This window comes from Medicago truncatula, chromosome 1 (assembly GCF_003473485.1).
Source record: "Medicago truncatula cultivar Jemalong A17 chromosome 1, MtrunA17r5.0-ANR, whole genome shotgun sequence".
NCBI lineage: Eukaryota > Viridiplantae > Streptophyta > Magnoliopsida > Fabales > Fabaceae > Medicago > Medicago truncatula.
Window position 1 is genome coordinate 48,289,907 of NC_053042.1, and position 27,967 is coordinate 48,317,873.

Sequence of the window (27,967 nt, forward strand, 5' to 3'; positions counted from 1 at the left end):
TATAAAATTAACTTTTAAATAATCATACTTTATTGTCTTTAGCAATTTTTCACATATTTTATTTTTATTTTTGGTTGTTTCATATTTTATAATAGGGTTTAAAACTATATGTTAATGAAATTGTGAATAAAAAATAGCGAAAAATATTTATTCAAATTTTTTGTATATTAAAATAGACCCACAATACCGTTTTTTCGAAGTGTGTTAGATTTTTTTTTTTTTTGCTAGATTATTAGAAATTAAAAAAAATATATTGAGGGAGTAAAGTATAGATTTTAACATAAGAAATGAGGGGAATGTAATTCAAGCTTCTCTTACGAGAGATGAGTGAAATATTTTCTAATATATTTTGAATAAGAGGGGATGAGAGTGTATATTTTAACATAAAATAGGAGGGGTGTAATTTAACTTATATTTTTCAGAAAGGTTCTTTTTATATATTATTATTATTATTATTGAGCAAATAATTAAAAAATTAAATTAATACAATTCAATGTTGCAAGAAAAACGTGGTCTTCTTTTGTTGGCTGTCTCAAGTCTTTTATTTAAAAAAAATAAATGTCAATAGGGAGTTTACGTAATACCCGGGTCATTTTAAATCAAAACGTCGTTAACACTTATTTCTTTTACAATACTTTCTTTCTTAAGTATTGAGAGACAATACCTTGTTCACACCTCTTAAAAATTCATTAAGAATATTACTCCTTCCGTCCCTAATTATAAGACCCTTTTGAAATTTTTTTTTGTCCCTTTTTATAAGACCCCTTTGTTATTTCCAACTACATTAATTATTTCTTTACATACATGCCCCTATTTATTATACATCTTTTTCTTCAATCAGCAATAAGTAGCATATGGAAAACATAAACTAACTCTCTATCTTAAGGATAAAATTGTAAAAACAATAGTGATTACAAACAACTTTAATACAAATATCCGCTTTCTTAATTCCCGTGATTTTAGCAAAAGGGTCTTATAATTAGGGACGGAGGGAGTAATTTATATTCCATGAATAATAACCAATTGATGTTGCACTTCCTCCAAGTTGTAAATTCGTACTCAAAAATCATTCCAATAAACTTAGATGTGTGTAGCAAAGGAAAGTAGTAACCAATATTAATGAAACCTCAAGCAACACCAAAAATAACAAACCTAAATCTAACATAGAAATAAAGTGAAAAGCACAAAATCACAAGCAAAAGATAAAGAAAGAGAAACAAACGCACCAAAAAATATTTACCTAGTTCGGTCCAAATTGACCTACTTTTGGGAAGAGATTGATCTCTTCAATCCACTATTAATGAATTATTTACAATAAATTAGCGTTAACAAACTCACAAAGAACAAACCATAATTTTTACATTTTTCTCAATCTCTCCAATGAACAAGACACTCAATAATTTTCACTCATCCAAAGTATTTACAAATATTTTCCAACTTAAGAGAACCCTCACCAAAGACTCTCATCCCTAAAATACTCTTTTCATTCATTTTTATAAGCCAAATAATCATTACATTGACATGCTTTTATGTTTATTTAGGATCTTTTCTTGTATTGGATTAGAATATATTAAAAGGGGCATAAGATATGCCAACAAGGTTACAAGCCTAAGATAGAATGAATATGCCGACTGCCAATACAAGAAAACTGAGACTCCCAACCATACAAAATAGAGAACTTCTATGGTAGACTCACAATTTTGAGTGTACCGGTACTCTTGTTTCACAAAATATATAAATTAAAGATCATTTTAATGAAATAAAAAGGTATTTGTTAATATTTATATTTTAGAAAACATCATTTCATAAAAAAAACCATCATTTCATTGTTTATAAGGATCATATTACAAAATTTACATTTTGTCATAAAAAATAATCAATATTCATTGTTATGAGTAATAAAAATTCTTAAAAATTAAATTTTATTTCGTCGAAACTTTTGGTATATAAAATTTAATTATCTTAGTTGTCAATGATAGAAAATAATTATTTTTCTTCAAAAAAACAACTCATTTATTATTAATTTTACGACTTGGTGTACCGATACATCCAAATTTATCAGGTGTACCATAGAATTTTCCTACAAAATATTATTGTTACCACCTGATCCTGCTAAAGTTACCGGTTCAAAATATTATATATACTTTCTCCGTTTCAAAATACACATCGCAGTCAACCATTTCATACATGTCAATGCACAACTTTGACCGTTAATATCTTTAACTATTTAAAGTAAAAAATTATAAAAATTTAATATTTTGTAAATAGTTATCGAAACAAATTGAACAACATCTTACATGCTAACATTTGTATTTATATATTTGTTAAAAAATATGATCAAAATAAGTCATGTGAATAATACACATTGAAAAAATGCGACATGTATTTTAAAATGGAGGGAGTATCATTTAATTAATTAAAAAATACAATATTTGATTTTTGAATTATATTAAAAAATACAGTATTTGATTTTTATTTTTCAACTTTTTTCTTTTATACGTGTGTCTAAAATAACTATACTTATACTATGTATATAAAGAAATTAAATAACCCCTTTCACCACCTTTGGGTTGACTTTTTCTCTTTTCAAAAACGCTCTCATTTTTCAATACAAAATAACACATGTTAAACAATTTTTTGTATAATAAAGATGTTTGTTGGTGTCATTATAAAAAAAGAGTTTAGATTATATTTTTTTTGTTTTTTTTGACAAAAGATTATATTTTTTTTTGTTATATTGTTGGTGTCAATGAAATAGATAACCATAGTTAGTTTGGTTTGTTATAACTTATAAGCAACAGACATTTATATTTTTAATTTTAAACAAAATCAAAATTTTATAAAAAAGAAAAAACAACATCATTCGTAATTTTCAAACGTTAGCACAATAAAAAGAGCGGAAAGACGGACATGTGAGTGCCTATCTTTTCGCTAGTTGTGCATAAAATAAACCTTATGACAATGCCTTATCAGTCCTAAATATTCATATTTTGTTTTTCTCTCTTTATATTTTTCTGATTTTTTTCTCTCTCTTTATATTTTGAGTAAATTACACTCCACTCCCCACAAAGATGCTTGATTTACACTCTCATCTCCTCTTATGTTAAAATATACACTTTCCTCCCTTGTAAAGTAAAATCTACACTCCCCTTCCCTATAAGATGCTTGAATTACAACCCTCTCCCTTAATAATTAAATATATACTACACTTTAATCTATTTTAACATGAATAAATATTTTTATAATATATACTAATTTTGAACCACCATTTAAGAAAAATAAATTCATTTCTTTATAATTTAAATGTCATTGATAATTAAATTTAAATATTTTGCTATTAAGTTTATAACTTATAGTATAAAATTAACTTTTAAATAATCATACTTTATTGTCTTTAGCAATTTTTCACATATTTTATTTTTATTTTTGGTTGTTTCATATTTTATAATAGGGTTTATAACTATATGTTAATGAAATTGTGAATAAAAAATAGCGAAAAATATGTATTCAAATTTTTTGTATATTAAAATAGACCCACAATACCGTTTTTTCGAAGTGTGTTAGATTTTTTTTTTTTTTGCTAGATTATTAGAAATTAAAAAAAATATATTGAGGGAGTAAAGTGTAGATTTTAACATAAGAAATGAGGGGAATGTAATTCAAGCTTCTCTTAGGGGAGATGAGTGATATGTTTTCTAATATATTTTGAATAAGAGGGGATGAAAGTGTATATTTTAATATAAAATAGAAGGGGGTGTAATTTACTCTTATATTTTTCAGAAAGGTTCTTTTTATATATTATTATTACTATTATTGAGCAAATAATTAAAAAATTAAATTAATACAATTCAATGTTGCAAGAAAAACGTGGTCTTCTTTTGTTGGCTGTCTCAAGTCTTTTATTTAAAAAAAATAAATGTCAATAGGGTGTTTACGTAATACCCGGGTCATTTTAAATCAAAACGTCGTTAAGACTTATTTCTTTTACAATACTTTCGTTCTTAAGTATTGAGAGACAATACCTTGTTCACACCTCTTAAAAATTCATTAAGAATATTACTCCCTCCGTCCCTAATTATAAGACCCTTTTGAGAATTTTTTTTGTCCCTTTTTATAAGATCCCTTTGTTATTTCCAACTACATTAATTATTTCTTTACATACATGCCCCTATTTATTATACATTTTTTTCTTCAATCAGCAATAAGTAGCATATGGAAAACATAAACTAACTCTCTATCTTAAGGATAAAATTGTAAAAACAATAGTGATTACAAACAACTTTAATACAAATATCTGCTTTCTTAATTCCCGTGATTTTAGCAAAAGGGTCTTATAATTAGGGACGGAGGGAGTAATTTATATTCCATGAATAATAACCAATTGATGTTGGACTTCCTCCACGTTGTAAATTCGTACTCAAAAATCATTCCAATAAACTTAGATGTGTGTAGCAAAGAAAAGTAGTAACCAATATTAATGAAACCTCAAGCAACACCAAAAATAACAAACCTAAATCTAACATAGAAATAAAGTGAAAAGCACAAAATCACAAGCAAAAGATAAAGAAAGAGAAACAAACGCACCAAAAAATATTTACCTAGTTCGGTCCAAATTGACCTACTTTTGGGAAGAGATTGATCTCTTCAATCCACTATTAATGAATTATTTACAAAGAGATATAAAAGATTTACAATAAATTAGCGTTAACAAACTCACAAAGAACAAACCATAATTTTTACATTTTTCTCAATCTCTCCAATGAACAAGACACTCAATAATTTTCACTCACCCAAAGTGTTTACAAATGTTTTCCAACTTAAGAGAACCCTCACCAAAGACTCTCATCCCTAAAATTTTCTCCTTTGATTTCCCAAGTCTCTCTTGAAGTCTCACTCAAAACACGAAGAATGAAGCCTTTTATAGTGCTCATATCCCGAGAAATCATTCCTCAATTTCCTAAAATTGTGCCACGATTTTCTCATTCGTACATAACCATATGAGGACTATATGAACCCTATCTGCAAAATCGGGCCACGATTTTACCAAATCGTGTATATTTGAGTTTAACTGAAAATAAAAATAAAAATAAATTGTTTTGGACAAATCAGAGATTAAAGTGAACAGACATTCGAATCAATTAATTTATGTTATTCGATAAATTGCACTTAGTCTCTACGATTATTCTCCTATTTTTACGACAAACTAACAAAATGATTTTGATAAATCTCTTGAGTCAGAATCCTCTTCTAATTAAAGCTACAACACCTTAATTCCTTAGGTGATCTATAACCGTTAAAGATTTTATAAGAACGTTAATTTCTATGTCATAACCAAATAATCATCTATCCCTAGATTGACATGTTAGATTAACCATAATTAATAGATCTAATTCAATAGCCAGTGTCAATATATCATAAATTCTAATTATTCAAATTCACATTAAATAGAGGATTCGTCTAAGACCATCCCCAATGGTTTTTTTCTTTCAACACCATTCAACACCACTTTTTCAATTCCCAACACTCCACATCATTTTCTCTCTCTTATTCAACACTCATTCAACTTTTACCCTCTCCAATGGTTTTTCATTCAACACTCTACCCCACCACTTTTTATTTCTTATTCTTATTTAATTTTTGTTTTTATAATTACATAAAATTATCGATTATAATTAAATTAAAATCATACAATTAACTATTTATTTTTTAGTATTTTTGGAAGATTTTTTTTTTGTAAAATAATACAATTAACTAGAATAATTTTGAGGATTGAAATGGTTGTTATTGGGATCCATTTCACTAAAAATAAGCTTAAAACTTCACTTAGTTTGCTAATAGAAAGATAATAATAAGAAGAAGATAGTGAAAAATTTGGTTTTTTTTTCTATGTCCAAATCAAATGAACCAAGTCTCTATTTATAGAGAAAAAAATATTATGAATTTTGGTAAAAAAAAAAAAAAAAAAATTAATTTCGAGTGAAATAATTGAGTTGAAATTATTTAGATGATAAAAATCCAGACAGCCAATCAGAATCAGCCACGTGTCATCCATTATCCACACACAATCTTCTCTCTCCGCCTCTCCTGACCGTCACTCGCGCCTGTCGGCGCGTGTAGCGCACGCGCCATGCTTGGCCATTTGCATGCAGCCGCGTGTCCCTGTGGCAGGCAATTAAACAATGTTGAACCGGTTCAACACTTCCCTCCTCCATGTCATCTCTCAACACCATTCAACATGTCATTAGAGCTTTCTCAAGTGTTGAATCTCTCATTCAACACAACCATTGGACATGGTCTAAGTATTCTATTCAAAACAACTTTATAAGCACCTAGATTAGATATTAAAACATGAGTAATTTTCGCTGTTATCATTGACCCACATGATCATTCCACACATTTTAAGAAAAATATTTATACAAAAAAGATAATATCAATTTTATTAAAGTACTCTAAAAAAATATTGATGTATTTACGGTTATAAAAAATGCACGATGTAAAATATATTAACTTAGTAATGCAAATATTGTTAATTTTTCTGATTTTTTTTTTTACAGGTGTTAATTTTTTTGATAAATAAGTAATGTTAATTAAAAGGAAGAATTGATAAAATTATTTATTATTATTATTTGAAATTTTGAAAAGACTATTTATTTTGGGACAATTTTTTTTTTAATAAATTGGTCACTTACCATAAGAATAAGGAAATATAACTTTTCCCTTCAAAGAAAGTGTAACTTTTTCCTTTATTAAAATTTTAATCTTATTAACATCCTTTTTTTTTTTGAGAGAATCTTATTAACATCCTAGTAGTAGTTAATTGGGTTATAAGCTAAAAAGTAAACTCTGAGCTCCGATCTCATATATAAGAAGAAGAAAAACCATTTCACATCCTGTAGGAAAAGCTATTAGTCTCATTTCATATTTTGAACATAATAAAGAATCGTAGATAAATTCTCTAATTGTTCTCATGAGTCATGTGAAGTTCTAAGAAAATAAACGAGTTTTTTGAAAAATAAAATTTACATTAATTAAAGGATATTTTATGTACAATAATATTAATGCCAAGGTTGTGAAACTGGGAAACAATGTCAGTATCAATTATATCCAGAGTTCCTTAAAAAAAAAAAAAAATTATATCCAGAGTCAATTTAAACATACTCCATCCGTCCCTATATCTAAGCCCCCATTTAACTTTATTTTTGTTAACCCTCTTTTAAATTATTAGATGCATTTATTATTTTTTTCCTAAACATACCCCTAATTAATACTACTAACTTGTTTTGAAATATGAAAAGTCAAATTTAATACACATACAAACAAAGAACAATGTGGTAATATTAAAACACAAAACAGACACATTAATTACACTAACATTTCTTAAGAAATGTGAAAATGGCAATGAATGGCTACATTAAAGGACGGAGGGAGTATATTGCAAGCAACGACCCAATTTGTAAGGGAAAAAAGACTCAATTTTTGATAAAACTCTAACCTAAGATGTACGTGGATCGGTTTGAATAGTGTTTAGTCAAACTTAAAATTCGGTTTGATGAGATAAATTAAACACTCGTTATATTATTTTGTTGGTTTGAACAAACCCACTGATTTCTAGTTTGAGCATCAATCGTTTTCGTACTAACAATAACCAATCCAAGACCACAAAGCAACCACATATAGCACCTAAAGAATAACACAACCAAAGGGACTAAAATAAAGATCCTTGCAACAAATGGCAAGAGTTTAATAGTAGAGAAAATTAGCAGAAAAACCACTAAGCGTGATTATGTGGAAAATTATGTCGTTAGGATTCTGAATGAAAATGACCTATGTTTAAATACAAACATCCTTAATATATATATATAACATACAATTAAACATAATTTATATAATCACATGGCAAGAAATTTAATTAAAAAAACTGGAAGTCTATTTAAACATAATATATATATCCGAACTCCTTCAATTTATAAGGTATACCGTAGAAGTTCCCTTATTTTATATATATATATATATATATATATATATATATATATATATATATATATATATATATCTCACGTTCTATAATTAATGTTTAAATAGTTCATTACAATTTATCAAATTAAGCTTCATATGTCATGTGTTTAAACTTTTTTTATTAAAAAAAAATGTCATGTGTTTAAATTTTTAAACAAAATAATATAAACATTTATTTGAAAAAAGAAATCCGTGAACACTCTATTAATCTAAAGTTTTATCGAGAATGAAATCCAACATCTATTTATTGAATGACGTGTTTTTTTTAAGAGGCTAAAATAAATTATATTACCATATCAAAAGGTCTCCGTAGCATAAGGTATGCTAGGGAAAAACACCAGAGTCGATATACAAATATTTACAAGGGAAACAAAAAAACAGCGACTAAATATTTACTTTTTTTATATTTAATTATTTTCCAAAACTCAAGGTACTTCCCCAAAAAAAAAAACTAAGGTAATTTTTCAAATAAATGTGTAGTGTAGACTATTTTTTTTTTCTTCTGTAGAGCGTAGACTATTTGCTTTGTTACAAAATTTTAAAGTTAACATTTTTTTTCTTCTATAAACTTCTTCTGGTATAAGTAATCATATTCGAGACGTGTTAGCCATTAAATATAGATATTTATGTCTCGATCAAATTTTAAACATTAATGACTATGTTGTAGGAATCTAACCTATACAAAAGTAAGTTTACCAACCATGTTAAACCATGAATTTCTCTTTGATTAGAAAATGACCAAAATTATTATCCTTTTTAATTTAACACCTACCAGGCTACCACTTCTGTAAGATAGTTTTTTGCTAAGGTAGGTAAAATAGGATATAATAATAATAATAATAAAAAAATAGGCTCACTAGCACAACACATGATTTTTATTTTATTTTATAGCAAAAGACGTAGTATATTTTCCAATCAAACACATGGTTACTATATAATTATTGATTTTGTTATTTTTCTATTTTCTCACATTGAACGAACAAAATTATTACCCATGAGCAAGCCACATTGAACTGACGTATATGTATTAATGATTCTTCAGAAGGGTTGTGGGAACCTTCGTGTATAACACTGATTTAACAGCATTTTTTTTTTATTTTTTTATAATAACGTAAACAAATGCTACTAATTTGTAAGACATACGTATGGGTTCTTGTCAAAAAAAAAAAAAAAAAGACATATGTATGGCCGTATGGGGTTTTTTGTTTTAGGAACATATCAATTTTTGTTTCCGTTAGAACTTTTTTTAGGACCGAAAAAAGATTTATATTAAACCCAAAAAATGTGATGAAGTCTAAGAAATAGTCACCAGTCACCATACCCAAGATATGGTTTGCCTACAACAAAAAATGTCAACCACTTTATCTAAGAATACAATCTTATGTAAACCATTCATGGAGAATTCAATTTTGTACCCAAAAACCAACTCCAATGTATCTTTTAATTGCATCAATCCAGCGAAGTCAATTTTGAGTTAAATATTCTATCATTTCTTGGTTTTCAAATTAGCCACACAACTTATGCCATAAAAAAAATGTAACCCTTTCCCTTTTCTTCCCAAACCTGCAAAAATTTGAAGCATAGTGTCATGAATGTTTGTCCCATATACTAGACCTAAATTTGGTCTTTGGCATTGCCTATTCATGCAGGATTGGCTTCTGTTTGATGCACATGTTCTTATTGATATGATATCTTTGTGATGTCGAACATGACTTGTTTATTATCATATAATTATTATGTTTATAGATCTGTCTATGTTAGAGTAGATTTGTCTATGTTTGTACGTTCAGATATCTCTTCTGACATGTCATCTAATTGAATGATTATGAATGTATATGTTCACCAATGATTATACGTTGATTGTATTTTGTTTGATATGATTGTGTTAGATTATGGGTTCATGCATGTATTTTGCGTGAATTGTGTATTGTTGGATGTTAGTTTAGTCAGGGGCGTCCCTGAGGGGGTGCAAACAGCTCAAACGAGCTGGGCCTCCCTCAAGGATGGGCCTCATTTTTTTTTATATCCAGTATAATGGTGATTTCTTTTTAGGCCCCCTTAATATCTCTTAGGCCCCCTAAGATTATTTCATTCCCTCACAAGGATGTGCCTCTTTTAGGATTATTAGAATTAGTTCCTCTTGATTTTGGTGTTAGGTGGGGGTTCCTCATGTATACGGTAGTCATTTTTACCTCTGGGTGTACCGCATATATACGACACCTTGTATTTATCTTTTAAAAAATATAAATAGAACATTGCTCTTTTAAAAAAATTATGTTTTGATTTTATCACTGGTCTCTTTTCATTTCCAGAGCCGAGCCTCCGAATTCTCAGGGACGGCCCTGAGTTTAGTAATGTTGATAAGTTGTCATGATTTTTGTTGAGTTTAAAATTGTTTCTTGGTACATAAATCAGTTTTGAACTACATAAATCTATTTTCAGGATGTAGAAATCGATTATTAGGATGAACTTTGAGATATTTCTGAAAAAATTGATTACTAGTCTTAGATTATAAGTTATTCCCTATTGTTTGTAGTCTTCTTCGTTTGCCTACCCATAGAGTTATAATTAAACTGTTCCCTTTTAAACATCTCATTCGGCTTCGCTTTATGCATAATGCTTGTTCTTTGACGTCATAAACTGCATGGATGGTTAAAAAAAATTAAAAATTCCCAATTTAATTTTTTTGGGCTATTCAAATCTTTAAGTGAGTCCTTAACACGCTTTGCTCTGATCAAAGTGATTCCATGTTTTTATTCCCTTGAATTTCAGTCTCTAATTTTTATTTCAAAGAAATTAATGAATTAATTAAAGTAAAATTGAACTACATTGAATATTTAATGCAACAATGGTTAAAGTGGTGTTGTTAGTATAGGTTGGATGAAGTGGGAGCTCTTTGAAGGAACTTCTCGACAGAATATAATGGAATTTGGCATCTTTTCACGTTTCAATTTTGCACGCTTGTTAGTGTTTATGTTTTTTTTGGTTCATATGCTTTTTTTTTTCTTTTTGAGTGCTTGTGTTTCCTGGATTTTATTACTACATTAAAGTAAGAGGAACTTAGAAGCTATTGAAGCACGACAATGAAAGAAAAATGGTTCGTAGATATTAAGTGGAGAAGTTATTGGAAAATAAACGGTGTTAAGATACAACGGAGGCGATTGTCAACTTTAATTTTTTTTAGATATGTTAGTGTTTTATTAAAAAACTAGAAGTTGATATATTTATATAGATAAAAAACATATCTATTTAAAAAAAAAAAAACTATTTGTTTTAAATAAATAAGTGCTTTTTAGTTTCCAATGTGATTTTATTTTTCAATTGTATAATAATTTTTTGTGGTGGTCGGTTTATGCATCTCATTTAATAATTATTATCTCACTTTTTATTTATGATGATTAAAATACACCAATAATTAAAAAAATATTGATTAAATCATTATTTTCTCTGGCTTGAGGCCCTCTTTTGTACCCAAAAAAAAAAATCGTTATTTTCTCTTCCATTTGTCTTTTTGTTTTTTTAAGGAAAGATTATTAATAATAATAATAATTGTCTTCGTAACACGACTTGTTCGTAAGACAAAAGTTAACGTTGATGTACCTAGTCTTAATTTGTAACCATGTACATAAACTTTAGTTGAACCAAATACTTTCTCCCTCCTATAACAAGTGAGTCTTTTGTAAAAAAAAATATTGTTTTAAGATAACAAATTTATTTCTCTTTTCAATATAATATTAATAACTTTTTTTCAATTATAACTCTAATTAATATTATTTTCATCACTTGCAATTCAATAGATTCTACTTTGCACACCGTGAAATGAGAAAATGACGCACTTAATCTGGGACGGAGTGATGAGTATCTTTTATAAATACTATGAGAGAGTAATATTTATCCTTGGTATTTGTTACGTTAATTTGTCTTTATTCACGTACGTCCCAACGTGTTATTGAACTCCAAACTTAGATGCTTAGTTCGAATTGCGTAATTTCACTAACCATCAGTCCGAAGTTCCGTTCTTATAAGCATTGCAATGAATCTCATCGGAGTTCCGCCGGATACCTCTGATAGCAATAACACCATCTATTTCGATGAAACATTGGATCACTTGCTTCACCAGGAGTTTAATGATCTCGATTTCGTTGAATTCTCATTACAGCTTCCCTCACCGCCGCCAAACACGGTTGAGATGCCGCCCATTGATTTGATTCCTGCACCGGCAGAGCCACCACAACTTCCGAGCTTGATTGTGGCAGGCGCCGGAGCTAACACCGACGGAAACAGTGGTGGAGGGAATGTGATGACTGTTCGCAGTGATAGAAACGTTGGTGGGCCCTCAACATCATTGTCTTTAAAGAAGAAGGCCATATCACCTGAAATGCTTGCGGAGATTGCAGCCGTCTATCCTAAGAAAGCAAAGAGGTCGATCTACAAAACAATTATTTAATTTAATCTCTCGCAATTTTCTTATGATAGACAAATAAATAAAAATGAAACAAAATAGAAATGTATTTGGATTGTGGGAAACTTTTATTGTGAGATAGAATATTGATGACTAATAGTGATTATATTATTGAGTATTGTAGGATTCTTGCTAATAGGGATGCTGCTAAAAGATCTAAGGAGAAGAGGAGACATTATGAAGAAGAGTTGGTAAAGATGGTGGAGTCCCTTCAGATTCAAGCAGATTACGCAACTGCAGAGCGTGTGATGGCAATGGTATATATGCATTTATTTGTTTAATTAACTAGACAATCATTAATATACGTACCTGATTAAGTATTAGATCTAGAGATAGAAAAAAAATATATACATGCATCACAATATGTAGGGATAAAATGTTTATTTTATTAAGAGAGAGATGTGTATAATATATGATATTGAGATTGCCATCAAGTAATATTTGATAGAGTTAATATAGTGTCTACATGTATGTTTTACAAATCTAGCTAGGTCTCATTAAAAGTGTTGTTATTAATTAATATCTCATGTGTTGTAGAATGAAGCTACTGATTTAGCAGACGGGAACAATAAGATCAAAGAACAGATACTGTCTGCCATTGAAAATCAAGAAAAGAAGAGAGGTATGCTTTCCTTAATCACTAATTCACATTCAATTTAATAAATAAATAGATAAAATGTTCATTCATTATGCCACTTCAAAATCAAGCACCAAATTAAATAGGTGAAATTAAGTAATTCATGGTAAAACTTTAAATTCAATGTATTAATTCCAGATTCTTATCTTTCTGGTTATATAGTAGGTATATATGAATTAATTCCAAGGATATATACCCTTGTGTTTTTACAGCTTTCTTAGAAAAGTTAAAAGAAGAAAGGGATATCCTCAAGATGCAAAATCAAGAACAAACAACTATCATTGATTCTTCTTCTGGTGAACCACCCTCTCAATCCCAGAGTCATCAGGTTCCTCACCAGTCACAACTCTACATACCGCAGTTGCCGCCTCTAAGTCCTGATCCACCATCTCCCATCGTTGGTCCGCCTTTTGATGATCATTTTATCGGCACCGACTTTTCAAACTACAATCCGTTTGACTAGTTTCATAATAGCAATAGTAGTGAATGGTTTTGGGGGAAATCAATTATAACAACTTCACAAATAACATCTATTGTGCATTGACATATACATGTAAGTGTAATGGGGGAAGCTTGTGAAGGAAGTCATTGTGCATTTCATTATGTTATTTTTGAACAATTTGATGCTGCGGGAACGGTATATATTCCAATGTTTCATATTCACTTCATGCATTTCTAGGTTGCAATTGTTAAACTTTATATATAGTTTCTTCTTGAGTACAGCAAAAGAATAGCACAATGAATACTCAAAACCCAAATCTAAGGAGAAAATAAAACACATATACATAGTAACATGTGGAAAATAAGAGCAACAGCTCTAAGAATACAATGAGAAGGATTCGTAAATCATTCACAGAAGAGTTAAATATGCATGCCTTGGACTATAGTCACAAACCATCTTCACATCCTACCCTCGATAAGGTCCGAAGCCAAAGTCTGGAACAAGTTTGAGAGAGTACATTCATTGTGCCTCTCCCACAAATCCACATAAATAGACATACACTTTTTTCTAATTGAGCCAGTTATTGAATGAATGTCATCACTTAAATTTTAGCTAACAATTTCTCGATAAGTTGTGTATGGAACAAGCACAATTTCTAGAACCAACGTCGTTCGCAATGCATGGAGGCTGAAATTGTTCATCTTTATACCAAATGGATTGTTTTTCAGTAAATTCACGGACAAATGAGTCGAGCATTTCAACAGTAACGTGCTTCAACACTACCACATGTGCAGTATTTTTGTTGCTTGCCAAATTCCATCTACGAGTAAAGTGATCATCCAGGGGTCTCTCAAACACAACTATGTTGCTAAATTTGTTTAACATAGCACCAATTCCAGCATCACGTAGTAGATTTAGTAAATAATGTGCTTTCATTATACATTCATGCACCTCATTTTCAAGTCCTATTAAACCCCTTTTTTTGAGAGCATACCAAAGGAAGATGGGAGCATGCCCACAACGGCTACCTGTGATTGTGGCATCCCTTGAAGCAATGATGTCAACATCTCTAGATAGTGCATTCATGTATTTCAAACGAGTTATCAAAACACCACAAGGTGATGGGCATCCCAAAAACTTATGGCCTGAAATTGTTACACTGTCGATGGGTTTCTTGAAGCTAATCCTTGGAGCCTATTCAATCAGCAAAGCAAAATTTTAGATAAAATCTTAATTAGGTAATCATTGAAATATTGAAATTTACAAATATGAAGCCTTGTCGGAGAAAATATTCCATGTATAATTATTATTTTATATGTTAGGGTTAAATAAATTTGTTCGTCAGCAAAATTATCGACTTTTATTTTTTCGTCCTGATAAAAAAAAAAAAAAGTGGCACGTCTGTGTGTGTGTGTGTATATATATATATATATATATATCTTTTTTTTTTCCGTAAACCATTTTTTAAGTCAAACTAGCACACCGGAATTGGCACCAAAGAGATCAAACCTGAGACTTTGAGATGAGCAAACTTCAACATCTCAAGTTAACACCATCAGGCCAACCCAAACAAGTTAAAAATAAAAAAAGTAATGAAAATCTAGATCTAGAAATGATGTTTTGAGCTTAAACTATAAAAAAAAATGTTCATCTTAAAACTTGTTTTAGGCCTCGATATATGTTGGATCGGATCGGACTTTATAGTAATTCTTTAAAAGTAATATTTATGTAAAGAACAGTAACTTACTTGTTTTATAAAAGGCAACATAATTCCAAATAGAGCTCCATCACAGTGAATGTAGAATCGATCACGAGTAAAACCACATTTATTTAGTGTTTGTATTACAAGATCAAGATCATCAATACCTCCTTTCAAAGTTGTCCCTACAACAAAAGTAACCATTTTAACTTGTTTTGTACTTTTTTTTTTTTCTAAAGGAAACTTGTTTTGTACATGTGAATATATAGTTTCCAAATGCAAATTAATTAGCTAATAGGAAATACCTATGTTAAGATTGATGATGGCTGGTTTATCCTTGTGGGCAAGTAGAGAAGCCTCTAGTTGAACACAATCAATTTCACCTGATAACAAAGAGTCAACCTTCACACACTTCATTCGATACATTTTTGCTATTTTCGCTATTGAATAATGTGAATCTTGCGAGGTATATAGAATTCCATCTGGTAATTGTTCTCTTCTGCATAAAAAAAAGTATAAATCAATGCTTATCACTTGACCAATTTTCTTTTTCTTTTCTAAATGTGAAAAAAAAAAATTGTAGGTAGAAAAACTAACCCTGCTAAAATTCCATGAAGATTCCCTTCCGTTCCACCAGTTGTGACGTATCCCCAGTACTCATTCTTCTCTATTTCCCATAACTTAGCAAACCAATCAAGCACGCTAACTTCAAATGCCATTGAATTAAGAGAGAAGCTGCTTCCAAGAAATGGATCTCCAGCATTATTCAAGTGAAATTGAAGCAATGGTGCTAATGCTTCATAGTTGAAGTCTTGATTTGTGGGATAGCCTTCAATATCATTAGATCAAAGTTAGTTTATATATAATTAAAGATGGATGATTTGATCGATAGATGTATAAAAGTGATGGTGAAAGCAACAAATACCGCAATTCCTACTCCCTCCGGTGACAGTTATAAAAAACAATTTTTTAAGTTCATTGAATAACTAATGTATCTTACCTATATATAGATTGGGGTACATTATGTATCTAATGAATCTAAAAATATATTTTCTACTTATAAATGTGATTGGAGCGAGTACTTTTCAAAACTTTCTTTTATTAGTTAAAAGGTGGTCTATTATGGATTTGATACAAGGTTTTTTCTAGATTACCTTTGAAGAATGGTGGGTAATTTACCCACCAACCAATGAAAATGAGCAATTTGTTGGTGGGGTCAAGATAGTTCATAGATACCACTTAAAAATGTGCTTATGTGGCTAATGTGTATTGGTTGGGGTAAATTACCCACCATTCTTCCATGGGTACCCTAGTTGTCACCTTCCTATTTTTAGTAAATTTTAATAAAAAAAAATATTTTACTACAAATTAGTCGTAAAATGTTGTTCATATTGATTTTACTAAGTTATATGCGGATCAAATAAATTAATTTAGTCGGTCTTTTTTTTTTTGAATGGTAAAATATATTATATATAAATAGGGGAATAAATCTCAAGTATTATACCAAAAAGAAAATAAAAATACACCAAAACACCCATTGAAAAATCAACAACAATCGATTTTTCAACACCATCAACAGAGATCAAAAAAGTAGCCGACGAAGGTACGATGCTTCAAACGATCAGATTCGACCACCACTCAAAATCCGATAAGTCGGTCTATAAATGTCAATCAATAAGAGATTGAATTAATTGTCTACAAGGTATTTTTTGGTATAAAATAGTATCTAAAGATAGAAAAATATGAAGCACCAAAAGCCTACCTAAGTTACGCATGTTGTACTTGGTTATAGTCTGAGCATAGTGAGCAATTATTGCATCCAAATTGGCATCTGTTTCACCTATGGACTTCGTGACATCAAGGTTTGTAAGTCCAATAATGTTCTCTTCATCATGTTTCTCTTCTCTTGAGAGTTTGGCATTGACTACAACCGTTGGCAACAATTCTGCATCAGGAATGAAAGTCATTGCCATGTTGTTTCCTTCTTGACTCTCCATTATATCCCTGTAATATGCATGACTAATGAATATTAATATATATGGCCAGAAAAACCGAATTAGCTTACTGCTTTGTTGCTCATATTGAAAATTGAATGATCTGATTAGGGTTCGACTGAAGTCGGACCGATAGCAATTATAAATAGTGTATTTTTATACATTTCTAGCTAGTCATCTATATATGTGGGCATATATGCAGCATCGATCTAGATGTATTTTAAAAGGTTGGTGATTAATAAGGGGAAGTGAATGTGGGAGTAAAATGTTGATGATTGATGAAAACAAATGAAGAATGCTAAAGGGGAAAAATTCTTACTTGTGAATATGTGCAGCAGGTTTGTTTCTAAAAGTTTGTGTCATCCTTTCTTTCTCTCTAGTTAGTTTGTAGTTTGTACGAATGTATATGCTTCTCGTGACTCTCGTGGTGTGTTTAGTTGCTCCTCAAGTCTTCCTTTATATAACAGATAAATATAAAATTTAAATAATGCACTCGAATATATATGGCCACAGAAAAACGTATATTTTCTTTCAAGATACTATAGTAACACTATTAAGGTACACAATCTCAATTCGGAATTTTCAATTGCATGTCTCAAATTGCAGTTTATATTCAAATTGAGTTGGCAGTTTCCATTCAAAGAGTGTAAAACAAATTTTCAGTCGCAGAAAACTCAACCACCTTAGCAACATGTAAGTGGCTGCTATTATGTACACGTGCGAGAAGCTGCTTACGAGTAACATAGTTCTATTTGGAGTTTGGACCCACAAATGTGAGACCTGCATTACTCGTCATGGTATTTATAGTGTGAACAGTATCTTTTTTTTTTTTTTTTTTTTTTTATAAAAAAATAAAAATGAAAAAAACGTTTTTTTAGTAAAGAGGATGATTTTTGTAACACAAAAACTAAATTTTGTTGTTAACCAATTTCACAACTGCATTAACCATATAAAAGTTTTTTTTTGGACGAAGAATGTTGTTAACTCTTTTTTTTTTTTTTTTTACAAAAGAGGGCCTAAGTTCGAAGAAAAACAAAACTAAGAAGCTAGCCGGACACTCCTAGGCATGCATGTTCCGAAAATATCAACAAAAAGTAAACTATGGAGGTCTTTAGGGATGAGACTCCACCACAGAATAACTACAAGAATCCAAAGACAAATTGTAATTAGCAAGTCAGTCAACACTCAACACTTCAATTTCCCTTGCGCAAAGTATGAAGAACTTGGACTTGTCAATCCAAACTCAAAATATTGCGAATACGTCTCACCAAAATGGGAACAATCCCCCAAGATTGCATTTATATGTTACCATATCAATCAAGAGCTTGAATCACTCTCCACAATAAGTTGTGGAATGTAGTCTCTCCAAGCCATCGTCAACCCTAGTTACATGTCCTACATCTCCACATGCAGTGCATCACATGAACCAATCTTTACAAACCCCATCACTGTTGAGCTTAATCCAACTCTCTGGAGATTTTTTCCAACCAATGTAAATAATCTTCTTATGTTGTTAACTCTTTTTATAACATATATTTCATTAACTTTGACTTCTTCATTAAGCAAATATTTTCCTTAAAATGAAGCAAATCTTGCACACAGTGTAAAAATCATCGTATTTGCCATTTATTTAAATTTGTCACTTTTAGAGTTATGTCTGGTCTATTTTATCTTAATTTTAATCTTATCTCAATCTTAATTATATACAAATTTTAATAGTAATCTTATTTTATCTAAATTATATATTATATACAAATTATATGGAGCTCACAAAAATAAATATCAAACAAGTGCCACACCGATTACATGAAATCACATCAAAACAAAAAACAACTATAAAATATTAAAATTTCTTATTTCTAACTATTTGGTAAAATTGCTTTCCCTAAAACAAAACTAATTTGGATAATTAAGCAATACATCTCACACACAATATAATATAAACAATGTATGAGACAGAGGGCCTAAAAGATTTTAATTTATAGTATATTTTTGCAGATGTAAATGAAAAATTGACAAAATAGAATAAAAATGTCTAACATTATAACTTTAAGGATCAAAACTGAATGGTGTTCGATTATCAAAGTGACAAAAATTCTTCGCATTTCAACTAAAAAAGGTTAATTACCTGCATTTAGTTTCAATTTTCTCCAAGGGGAAATTTATAGGAAAAAAAAAAATATGAACTAAAAAAGTTCAACGCAACAACATTTAATTCACTTATTTGGGAGGGAGGGGGTGGATCACACCTTTGCTCTTCCCTGATCCGTCCCTGAATTTGTAACTTATTTACACTTTTGTCACTCTAAAAAAAAATTAATAAATAGATTCTAGCACTAACTCTACATTAGGAGAGTGAGAATATGCAAGATCGGTGTTTAGACGTCTACAGCATAGCCTTAGGCCAGGCCACACTTTTTTATAAATATTTTGGAAGGTCGACGTCCATTTTTTGGTATTTAAATGGGTCTCATGTGTACATATCATTTATTTAATAGTAATATCTAATAAGTACTCAATCGCTCCAATCCAGTATCTCATACAAATCTCTTAAATGAAATACACTAATCAACTATCAATAATTTTATATCATTATATTTCAATTTTTTAATATTAAAAGAGTATGAGTCTCGCTTAAGATTGTGGGTCTTAAGTGATACCCTACGTCATATAAGACCTCAAAAACGTTTCTCCCCAATAGAAATATTTAACAGGTATTGGGTGTTAAATGTTGAAGATCCTTCATTAAAGATGGTCTTACTAGCGTATTTTTCTAATAAGATAATGTGCCAAATAAATAGCATATAATAGGCCTACCAGAAAGCTAATTGAAGATGGTCTTAGTAACGTATTTATCTAATTGATCATGTACCATAAAAATAGTATATTAGGCATACCAGAACGACTTATTTAAATATTACTAAAAAAAAAAAGAACGACTTATTTAAATAAATAAAAATAATATTTTTTTTTATGGAACATTTTTTTATTACTAGTATTACCGTATTAAATTTTGTACTTAAGATTAAATTATAAATTTGTTAACTTTTTCTAATTTAAAATTAGTAGTCTACATTAATGTATTGTATATTTAAATGTATTATTATATATTCGCATGAAATAGACTGGATTTTTAAACAGACTTAAAAGTCATATCAAACTTTCAAAAGGTCTAACTCCTGACACCCACTAGATTTAGACCTTAAAATTTTTTACAAAATAAATTTAAGCCTTGTGAAGTCTAACTCGACTAGGGATGAAAATGAGTCGAGTTGCGTTGAACCTAGTTCAACCCGACTCGACTCGAGTTCATCACAAACTATTTACTTAACCCGAATTCGACTCGATTTAAGTATGCATGCAGTTTGATTCGGCTCAATAGCTCAAATCAAATGGATCAATAGACATGAATTACTTAAACTTTAAATTTAACTATCAATAAAAAAATTAACGTAGTTTTTTTTTTGTCATGAACTAAGGTTTTAAATGAGAACAACTATAGCTCAAAAACCTCTTAATTACTCTAAAAACCACTTAAATTGGGATCAAAACAATTAATTAATTATGAAAGTAATGAATTAATAATACTATAATTCAATTCTGGTATTGGTTCATGCTTCAACTTTTATAGATATTTTTTCGCTATCCTTCTTAACACTTCCTATGTGGGACTTTCTTGTTTGCAAGCTGGAAAAACATAGTAACAGGTAAGTAAAAATGAAAGTATGTAACGTGTGGGAAACTTTTGTTTTCTTATGAATTTTTGCAATAACTTTGTGGGAGGGGGGTTAGTTGGAAGTTGGGACTGCCGGACACAATCAATAAAACAATTTATGGACATTGTCGGCTTTTCAATCATAAAACCAATATTTTCAGTTCAAGGTAATTCGCCAAGTGACATGGCAGCAAGTGAATAGATATAGATTCATAGGACTTGCGAGCATCAACAATTTTTTCCAAGTGTTTAGCTAGAAGAGTTTGAATATTTGAGAATTTGATGATTTGATGATTTGATTGTTTTGAAAAATATGAAATTTATAAAAGAGTCTTGGAGTTATTGGAGTCTTGGTTCACAAAGTTAAAGCTTATGTTCATAAATTATTGTACATAAGCTTTAACTCAATCAACTTACCAAGTGAACCAAGTTAAAGCTTTTGAAAAATACGAAAGCCTTGCATTGAAAAGCCGACAATGTCCATAAATTGTTTTATTGATTGTGTCCGGCAGTCCCAACTTCCAACTAACCCCCCTCCCACAAAGTTATTGCAAAAATTCATAAGAAAACAAAAGTTTCCCACATGTTACATACTTTCATTTTTACTTACCTGTTACTATGTTTTTCCAGCTTGCAAACAAGAAAGTCCCACATAGGAAGTGTTAAGAAGGATAGCGAAAATAAGTAAATTTGTCATTTAGGTCCGATAAACTTGATCAGTTATAATGAGTTTTTACAATGGCGAAACCTTGTTAGTGCATAAGTGGGCCACTACCCATCCTACAAAAAAAAATTAATAAATATTTATTCAAAAATTAATAAAATACTTTCAAAGCCACTTAGAACACAGAGAATTATTTAAATTTTCAAGGTATGCAGTTCTATCTACCTCTCTCTAAGTTTTTGATAGATGATCAATAGAAATTAAGATCAAGAGAAACTGGAGGGAGGGAGGATCCAAATACCTCAATTTTTGGAGAGAGAAACGTAATAAAGGGAGAAGTAATAAAACAACACATGTCACACAGTAAATAGAAGTTTTGTTATGCTCTTGTGAAATTAAGTTTCGCTACATTCAACATTAAAAAAAAAACAAGTCAATAAGTGCCGATAAAATATATGTAAAAAATAGCATGTTTTGGCCCTTTTCAATTGATTTTTTCTCTTTTCAAAATTACCTTCAACTTTCAATACAAATAACAAATAGAGAAGACTAAATTAAAGATTGTTGTTGGTGTCATTAAAAAAATTAAAATTCAGATTATTTTTTTGTTATATTGTTGGTGTCATCGAAATAGATAATCATGGTTAGTTTGATTTGTTATAATTTGAAAACAACAAACATTTATATTTTTAGTTTTAATCAAAATCAAAATTTCATAAAAAAAAAAAAAACACCGTTCTTCTTCAACAAAAAAAACATCGTTCATAATTTTTAAACGTTAGTGCAATAAAAAGAACGGAAAGACGGACACATTATTTATAAATTTCACCAAAATATTGGTACAAATTGATGACAACAGCATTGAGTAAAATATTTAATACAAATATGTACTCCCTCCGGTCCTATTTATAAGAGAATTTTGGGTCAACAAAAGTTGATGTATCTAGTTAAAAATTCAGTCCAAATACATTCACTTTTGTTGACCTAAATTTCTCTTATAAATAGGACCGGAGGTAGTATTATGCAATACATTTTGTCCTATATGTGAATCAAATATGCAGTATACAGGTACAATTTTCAGCACCAATTTTGTCTGCAAGGCACAAAGGCTTTCTCAATCTTGTTTTGATAAACTCATCAACAAAGGAGTCCAACATTTCAACAGTAACGTGCTGCATCACCACCACATGTGCAATATCTCCTTCATAAGCTAGATTCCATTTTCGAATAAACTCACAATCTAAAGGCTTCTCAAAAACAACTGTATTGCTATATTCATTCAACATTGTGCAAATGCCAGCATCGCGAAGTTTCCTTTTTAGGTAACATGCATTCATTATGCACTTATGCACTTCATTCTCAAGCCCTAATAAACCCTTTTTTTGCAAAGCATACCAAATAAAGATTGAAGCATGTCCACTTCGACTACCACTAATTGTGGTATCCCTAGAACCAATCACTTCAACATCTTTACATAAAGTGTTGATATGTTCTAAACGAGTTAATAAAACACCACAAGGAATTGGACATCCCAAAAACTTATGGCCTGAAATGGTTATACTTCCAATGGACTTCTTGAAGGTAATGCTTGGAGCCTATTAGATCACCCAAATAGCTTTATAAGATTAACTTATATCTGAAGAAAAAATGTGTGAGTGTTTAAAAGAGAATTTGAAAATTTTTACTGAATTGCTTTTCAGTAACTCTATTCATCACTCCATGAAAAGAAAGTTGATGCATATGCTATAATAAAAGTTCACTCACCTGTTCAAGAAATGGCAGCATCATTCCGAACAAAGCTCCATCACAATGAATATAGAAACGATCGCGAGGAAAACCTCTTTCCTCCAGTGTTTCAATTACCATATCAATGTTATCAATAGCTCCTTTCATGGTTGATCCTAATTAATCATGTTTATCAGAAGAAGAATTTTTTTTTTTTTTTTTTTTGCTCAAAAAAAAAAAAAAGGATTCCAGTAAATGTGTGTTAAATAGAGTGTGTTAATAATAATAATATGTTAAGGAATGTGTTGTTAATTGAATACCTATATTTAAATTGATGATAGCTGGCTTGTCCTTATGAGCAAGAAGTAGAGTCTTTAGATCAGCACAATCAATCTCACCATTGATCAATGTGCCAACTTTTATGCATTGCATTCTATATATTCTTGCTATCTTGAATATTGAATAATGTGAATCTTGTGAGGTATACAAAATCCCATCTGGAAATTTCTCCCTTCTGTACATATAATTACAAATAACTGAATAAAAAAAAATGAATAATATATGAAATATATACATAAAAATGTTTTGGAAATGAAGTTCAACAAAACTAATGAGATTATAGTCTCGGAAGGTTTAGCTTCACAATTGCACCAAAGAATACTTTAGTTCATGATGATCTTCTCTCTTCAATTATAAGCATCCTTTGATAGATAAAATTTATTTATAAATATTAGCCTTTTTTTAAGTTTCAAAATATCAAAAGTCAATTATAAATACATCTATAAATATATAAAAAGTAATTTAGTACTCCTTACAGTCTTTATTATAAAAAAAAATTTCAAAAATAATTGGATCATATTCATAAGAAAATGTCACAATTTATAAGACTTTTCTACCCCTCATTTCATGATTGTCTTTTCAATATCGGTTGATTTATTGAATGTTTCACACCTTTATATAAATGCATCTTTGTAAAATATTTTAAAAAATTACAACAATTATTGATTGCATTTGTTTTGATTTTTTTTTTATCTTCGGATAATAAGTTTTGATTTTAACTTACCCAATTAAAATCCCATGAAGATTTCCTTCAGTCCCACCAGTTGTGACGTATCCCCAATACTCACCTTTCTTTATCTCCCATAATTTAGCAAACCAATCAAGCACAGAGATTTCAAAATCTGTTGAATTTACACCATAACTACTACCCATAAATGGATCTCCAGCATTGTTTATGTGAAAATGTAGCAAAGGTGCCAATGCGTCGTAATCAAAGTTTTGATTAGTGGGGTACCCTGCTTTAACAAATACCATTAATGTAGATCTTGCAATTACATACATGAGAATAAAGGTCCAACCTTTTTTTCCTTGTAAAAAAAAAAAAAAACAATATTTATGGGTCATACTAACCTATTTTCGATGTTTATAATTAAGTATTAACAATATACATTTTCTTTTGGTAATTAACTTTGAACTAATATAACACTCAAAGGATATCCAACCTTGATAAAAGATGGAATTACATTCTCATTTCCAATGTTTTTTTAAACTACTCTCCTCTCTTATATCAAAATTATATACACCCATCTTTCCACTTATATATTAGAGAAAAATTATAATCTCCTCCATCGAGAGAAGGACACGGAGAAAAAAATATTACGGATCTATTTTAATATAATCAAAATTTAAATATTTTTTTTCTTCATATTTTCAATTTACAATATCATTGACATGTAGTTTTAAACTATATTATAAAATATATAAAAAAAAAAAATACAAAATAAAACTTCTTTTTTTAGGGGAAAATAAACCTAGTTTTTTTGAAATATTGTTAAAGCCGGAAAATATGGCTATTTGAAAACTGAATTTTATACTATAAATCATTAAGTTAATAATAAAATATGCAGATTTAATTATCATTCAAATGGAAATTTCTTCTTAAATGTTAGCTCGAAGTTTGTAAATATTATAAAAATATTTTTCATGTTAAAATGAATTAAAGTGTAATGTATATTTAATTTTTAAGTGAAAGAATTGAAATCCAATCATCTCTTAAAGAAGAGGAGTATGTTTTTACTTTTCAAGAAAAGAGCGTGTATATTATAAAAAACGAGTAGAAATTGAAAAGTGTATATTTAAAAATAAAAAAAAATAAAAAAGATAAAAGAGAGTTATTTTAAGGTACTGAGGAAGAGAGTGTAATTTACACCTAATAAAACAACATAAAAAGTTCTCCAATAAAAAAAAAAAAATCATAAAAAGTATACCCAAAAAATGTGATATTTTTTGATTTAGTGTCCCCTCGTAGTGAGTAATAATTTCATCTAATTTGGCATGTGTCTCCCCATTGCAATTGGTGATGGCAAGGCACATATGTCCATTGTTATTCTCTTGGATGTCTCTCTCCTTATCTTCTTCTCCAGAGTGCTCATTGCTTTTCTTCACTGAATTTTCCATGCTCTCTGTATTTATGTGTAAATTGTACTGGTTAGTGATACCAAAAGAGTGCAAAACTCCAGATGAGTGTATTTTATATGTTTATATTTTTATTAAATTGTTTAGCCTTCTTAACAAGTCATATGCAACATTTTTTCGTTTTGGTTTGATTTGGTGGTGTTGGTCTGAGTCTTTGAAAAATAATCTCATGTTCGATTTCCTTTGATATCAATTTCAATGAACTAGTTTAATTTCTTCAAAAAAGAAATAGCATTCTTTAAATAAATAAATAAAAACAAGTCCCACATAACCATTAAAATACAAAAATGTTAGATTGATTCGAATATTGGAGCTGAATCTCTCCAAGGTATGGGCTTAAAAAAAATTATAATCAAGTAGTACTACTAAGTACTATCCTACTCCAAAGACTGGCCCTGGTTGTCGGGAAAGAAAATGATTGATAATGAATTTAGGATAAAGACCTTTTTTAATTAGGTGATAAAAAGAGAAATTCATGTAGAAGAATTATTTTGGAGATAACTTTTAACATTTGAATTAAGAGTGATGATATTTGTACAACTCTTCGGTACAACTTTTATGATAACTTTAGTTTTCTCTTCTTTGATTGGTCAAAAATAATAGAGAGAGGAAGAGAAAGAATAAGAAGATAATGTGAGTATGAGAGAGAAAATTGTCAAAAAGTTGTTAAAAAATGATTGTACAAATATCATTTCTCTTGAATTAAATGTAATGAATAGATGATATTTGGTGTCAAACTAATTTTACCACCATGATGTCATTTGATCTTATCCCTATATAATGGATGTCCTATAAATAATGTGAAGTGAAATGTAAATGATTTAGACTTTTCAACAATACATCTTTAATTTTTTTGGGAGTCCTTTTTTCCACGTTCAAAATCAATTTAGAAGTAAACCTAAAAAAAAAAAGTTTAATAAAAGTTTTAGCCTCCTAACTTTCTCAAAGTTGTGATTTTGACCCCCTAACAAAAATTACAAAACCGCCCCCTAAGTTTTGCATATGTGGCAGTTTTGGCGCCCAAGATCAATTTTGATTCGGTCTACGCTGACGTGGCACCCTAAGTGAAGTGCCACGTGTTATTTTTTTTACCAAAAATTGACCTTGGGGGGCCAAAACTGCTACAGTTGAAAAATTTGTGGGGCGATTTTATAGTTTTTTTCTTAGGCTGCAAAAACTGCTATTAAACCAAAAAATATTTTTACCCTTCGAAAGTTTACTTTCAAACAAAGATATAGTTTTCTTGCTCTCTTGAACTATACTTTCGGATGCATGCATGTGTTTTTCTTAGGAATATGAAGTGGAAAAAGAAGCTAAGCTCTTTAATTTTATTTTATTTTACTCTTTAAAAAAAAAAAAAAAAAAAAAAATCTCTAAAGTAAGTCCAATCCATTAACACTATTAGATGAGCCAATTCTGAAAAATCCAAGAGTTTATCGGGTGGAACAACTTAACACACCTACACTTCTAAAAACACCACATAATTTCAGAAGTATATTTCTAGACAGAACCTAAACTGTGTTTTGTCTGGAAGTAAGAACAGCACAAAAGTTATAATTTTTTGTAGGTGTGCATCTAAAGGCATTTGGAGGTGAGAAAAGTTCTTCTCACTATGAACATGGTAGGGCCGGGGTGGAGTAAACAGAATGCTGTACAATTAGTGATTGTTTTGTTGTGTGTATATTGTTTTAAAGATTATAAAGAGGAGTGTATATGATAATTGTTGGAACACTTAATCATATTAATATCTAGTGTAGATAGAGGGGAAGAAATGTGCTCCATTAATTAATTACCACTGTTAATGGTGATATATTGTCAAAAAGAAAAATGTTAGTGGTGATATGATAATAAAGGTAGTGAAGATGAAGAATGCTAACCTGCTTGTTAATATGTGCCGGAAGGGTCTTTTCTTTATGATGCAGAATCTTCTTTATTTCTCTCTTGCTAGCTCGGCTATCAACTTCTCGTGGTGTATATAGTTTGTCATCAAATCCTCCTTTATATCTACAGATAGATATTTTTTTCCTCACTCTCATAATATATAGATAATATATTTTAGTGTATTATTTGGAATACGTATTATAATGATTACTTATATCAATTTTCAATACAAATTTATAATTAGATTCATTGGTTCG

The 27,967-nt window shown here is 29.6% G+C and overlaps 3 protein-coding genes across 3 annotated transcripts; 1 reads left to right on the forward strand and 2 right to left on the reverse strand.

The window, feature by feature from the left end:
- Window positions 1–11,933: 11,933 nt before the first annotated feature.
- On the forward strand, window positions 11,934–13,778 carry LOC11414831 (transcription factor RF2b). Its single transcript, XM_003592079.3, has 4 exons — window positions 11,934–12,438; window positions 12,603–12,735; window positions 13,016–13,100; window positions 13,328–13,778. Exons 1-4 carry the CDS (start codon window positions 12,050–12,052, stop codon window positions 13,576–13,578), a joined length of 858 nt encoding a protein of 285 aa, XP_003592127.1. The 5' UTR covers window positions 11,934–12,049; the 3' UTR covers window positions 13,579–13,778.
- Window positions 13,779–13,875: 97 nt separating this feature from the next.
- On the reverse strand, window positions 13,876–17,929 carry LOC11421022 (serine decarboxylase 1). Its single transcript, XM_003592080.3, has 6 exons — window positions 17,570–17,929; window positions 17,019–17,260; window positions 15,854–16,085; window positions 15,562–15,755; window positions 15,305–15,441; window positions 13,876–14,751 (listed from the first exon to the last, which is right to left on the reverse strand). The coding sequence occupies exons 1-6, from the start codon at window positions 17,611–17,613 to the stop codon at window positions 14,170–14,172; spliced, it is 1,431 nt and encodes a 476-aa protein (XP_003592128.2). The 5' UTR covers window positions 17,614–17,929; the 3' UTR covers window positions 13,876–14,169.
- Window positions 17,930–22,436: 4,507 nt separating this feature from the next.
- LOC11414832 (serine decarboxylase) lies at window positions 22,437–27,859 on the reverse strand. Its single transcript, XM_003592081.4, has 6 exons — window positions 27,707–27,859; window positions 25,622–25,816; window positions 24,418–24,649; window positions 23,675–23,868; window positions 23,394–23,530; window positions 22,437–23,224 (listed from the first exon to the last, which is right to left on the reverse strand). The coding sequence occupies exons 2-6, from the start codon at window positions 25,809–25,811 to the stop codon at window positions 22,679–22,681; spliced, it is 1,299 nt and encodes a 432-aa protein (XP_003592129.2). The 5' UTR covers window positions 25,812–25,816; window positions 27,707–27,859; the 3' UTR covers window positions 22,437–22,678.
- Between the last annotated feature and the right edge of the window lie 108 nt (window positions 27,860–27,967).